We start from the raw sequence: 3231 nt of genomic DNA, 5'->3' as shown, positions 1-3231 counted from the left end.
TTGTTTAGTTCTAGTCGTTCCAAGAAAACAACTTTATGATTTAGTTCTTTCAAAATTGGCAATTCCAATCTTTCAATTTCCTTGGCTAGTCCAGCAATCAACTCATCGGTCCATAATCCATTCTGACCTGTCAACTTGAAGGCGACTCTACAAACGTACTCACAAGCAGAGCATTGTATTGACATGCCTGAATCTATTGTTACCAATTTCGAAAAACATATGACTAGCAAAGCAACAACAACCAAAAATCGAGTCGTGGTTCTAAACAACGGTACCTAATATAAATAAATTAAAGTATGTTGCACATATGTTTAGCAACCAGAAATCGAGTCATGGTCAAACAGCCGAACAAATCAAAGTATGCTTTAAGCAACAACAACCAAAAGTCTAGTCATGGATCCAAACAACCGTACCTAAAGAAATAAGTCCAAACAACAATAGGAGATTCAAATGTTCCCTTGACGCTTAGACCCATTCCCTTGACGCTTCTTCATATACAGGGAGACTACAATTCCTCCAACTAGTCCCGCTCCAAACAAGAGAAGTCTCCTCGTCAACTTTGATGTCCACGGTTCCTGCACCCAGAAAAAAACATTAGTTAACTGATTTTAGTGAGTACTTAAGAGGGTCGAAATGGACAAGTAAAAGTAAATCAAGGTAATAATTATAGGGAATAGGAAAATCTTACATTGAGAATTATGTCGCTCTGCTTGTATTCATAGCACTTTTGGACATGGGTTGAGCCTTGATTTATTGTTGCCTTTACTAAACTTGTGGATCTATCAATTATAGTCAGGCTTTGATCTTGTGTAACTACCACCAAATCTCCATTTTCAAGAGGATTTATGAACCTTGAAATGGCTAGAGTGAATACCATGTTTCTGCCTATCATCCAGTGACCATCATCATCCAAAATCCAAGAATGACAAGCCAAAGTGTAGGGGGGCATCGGTTGGTGGTCCCTAACAAGTATGGCTAGCTTGCCACGTAGGCCATATAGAGATATAGGAAAGTCATTTCTTTCTCTCTTTTTTCTTTCTTTCTCTTCTCCTTCGATCTCTTCTCTTTGGATCGTCCGCGGAAGTCTTATCTCCTCAAACCTATTTGTTTTCACGTCAAATTTGATACAAGAATCTCGTCTCGTTTCTCCGATCCAATAAGGCGTGCCATAAACGATTGTGTCACAAGCATCATCTTCATTTGCAATACCAATCTTCGTGTCGTTTCCAAGACTTATCCACCTAGACTCTTGTAGCGAGAACATCACAACATCATCAACAACATCACCAAGATATATCTTTATGACAACAATTTGATTATTAATCCACGCCAACCCTATCGATGTCTCCATGAACTCCGAGCGATGATGTCTAGGGAGCTCTAACGTTTGTTCATTTGCGGGATTCCAAAGGGCAACGGAATCTCCATTGCAAATGCATACAATCCCCTTCATCACTGTAGCAATCCTCATTTCGTCTTTATAAAATGTTCTAGCCACCAATTCTTCTTCACCTGCTGTGTACAATGAGTAGATGTGACGTTGCGTCTCAAGACATCGAGAGCGCATAATGCAGGAAGAAGGCTCCAAGGAATGAAGAGTGTCGTCCCACTCAGAGTTCACGGACCTAAATCGAGTGCATGACTTCATTGGCAACTTTTCAAACACCTCTATTAATATGTCCTCCGGTAGACTCATATTGTAAGCTGCCAGGACAGTGCAAAAAATCTTTAAAGGCAAAAGAAACATTAACACATTGTGACAATGAATATTTATATAGATATAAGATATTTTCACATTTTCTTCGCTGCAAATCATCAATAGAAATTCAACATTTTAAGATTGCATACGTCCAAAACCACCCATTTAAATTACCCACGTTAGGAATACAAACTTGGCCCATGATCCTCAAAATGCCATAAATTACTTACTTAGTCTCAGTCTCACCATTCAATCTGTCATCATCAAACTAATATGCTTGAATCGACTTTAATAAGATGGATCTAGCCTCCACACAAGCAAGAACCTACCCAGGTTTAGAAATATCAATCAGAAAAATTGATTGGCTAATTATTTGATTCCCACAGTTATAGGTCGCTCGTCAGCCACAAGGAAAGCCAAACTCAAAATCCTCTGGCTCAAGGCATCAACAACTACATTTGCCTTTCCTAGGTGATAAAGGATAAAAATATCATAGTCCTTGAGCAACCCCATCTCATATTAAGATCCCTATGGCTAAAGATGTACTAAATGCTAATATATCAGTAGGAATCTGACAATGTACTCCATAATTCCATATAAATAATGTTATCATAACTTCAAAATGAATCTTCTACTTCCTTAGAATATAGTATACTGCCTTACCTTTTTACATCAAAACACCACCAATTAGGCCTACTCTTAAAGCATCACAATACATAGTATAGCCAAGTCAAGGTAGGCACAAAAGTCAATTATTCCTCACACTCAACACCCAACACAATAATCTCTAGATCTTGGTAGGAGAATCACAAGCTGTTTCAACCTCTAAAGCATAATCTTTAAATGATTCATAGGACCTGCCATGCACATCCTTGGAATATACCAAGATATCTTAAAGGAACACATTCACAAAGGAATATAGATATAGATGAAACACAACATTTTAAGAAAAATGTAAACATTCAAGCCTCACACCAAGAAACTAAAACTTTGCAAAGTGAGAGATCAAAACAAGCTAGCTTTAACATCTACTATTAACTATTATAAAGGAAAATAAATAAACCACTCGTAGAAAAAACACACATTTACTTCAAACAAAAGAATCATTCAAGAAAAGTGTAGACCACTCACCAACAAACTAACTTTGCAAGGCGTAGAGAACTATTATATTATGGGACGAGAGCAGTTCGATTCAGCTACCTCTCACTCTCATTGTTGGGCCTGCAAACACAAATAACACAAAAAAATTACCAACTAGCTAAGCAAATGGGGTTTGTGAGAACAAGCTAAGGGGATATGGTGTTTGTGAGGAAATATCAACAAGCTAAGAAAATGGAGTTTGTACCTTGTTTTCTCTACTCTGTAACAACCAGACTAGCTGTGAACTGCCAGCGCATAGTGTTTTCTTGTCGTTTTCTTTTGTTGTCCTTTCATTTGTTTTTCAAAATTGTTATTTTGATGATATGAAAATCTAGTATTGATGTGTGTCTTTTGTTATATAATTAATTAGAAACATATAATCAATCATATTA

General features: G+C 37.2%; 1 protein-coding gene across 1 annotated transcript; it reads right to left on the bottom strand.

Annotated features, from left to right (window-relative positions):
• Window positions 1-202: 202 nt before the first annotated feature.
• LOC124896969 (F-box/kelch-repeat protein At3g23880-like) lies at window positions 203-3231 on the bottom strand. The gene is made up of 4 exons (XM_047408964.1): window positions 3045-3231; window positions 2831-2920; window positions 689-1704; window positions 203-575 (listed from the first exon to the last, which is right to left on the bottom strand). Exons 3-4 carry the CDS (start codon window positions 1694-1696, stop codon window positions 447-449), a joined length of 1137 nt encoding a protein of 378 aa, XP_047264920.1. The 5' UTR covers window positions 1697-1704; window positions 2831-2920; window positions 3045-3231; the 3' UTR covers window positions 203-446.

This window comes from Capsicum annuum, chromosome 3, assembly GCF_002878395.1.
Source record: "Capsicum annuum cultivar UCD-10X-F1 chromosome 3, UCD10Xv1.1, whole genome shotgun sequence".
NCBI classification, from domain to species: Eukaryota; Viridiplantae; Streptophyta; class Magnoliopsida; order Solanales; family Solanaceae; genus Capsicum; species Capsicum annuum.
Note: the sequence above shows the minus strand (reverse complement) of the source record. Positions and strands in the feature narration are given on the sequence as shown.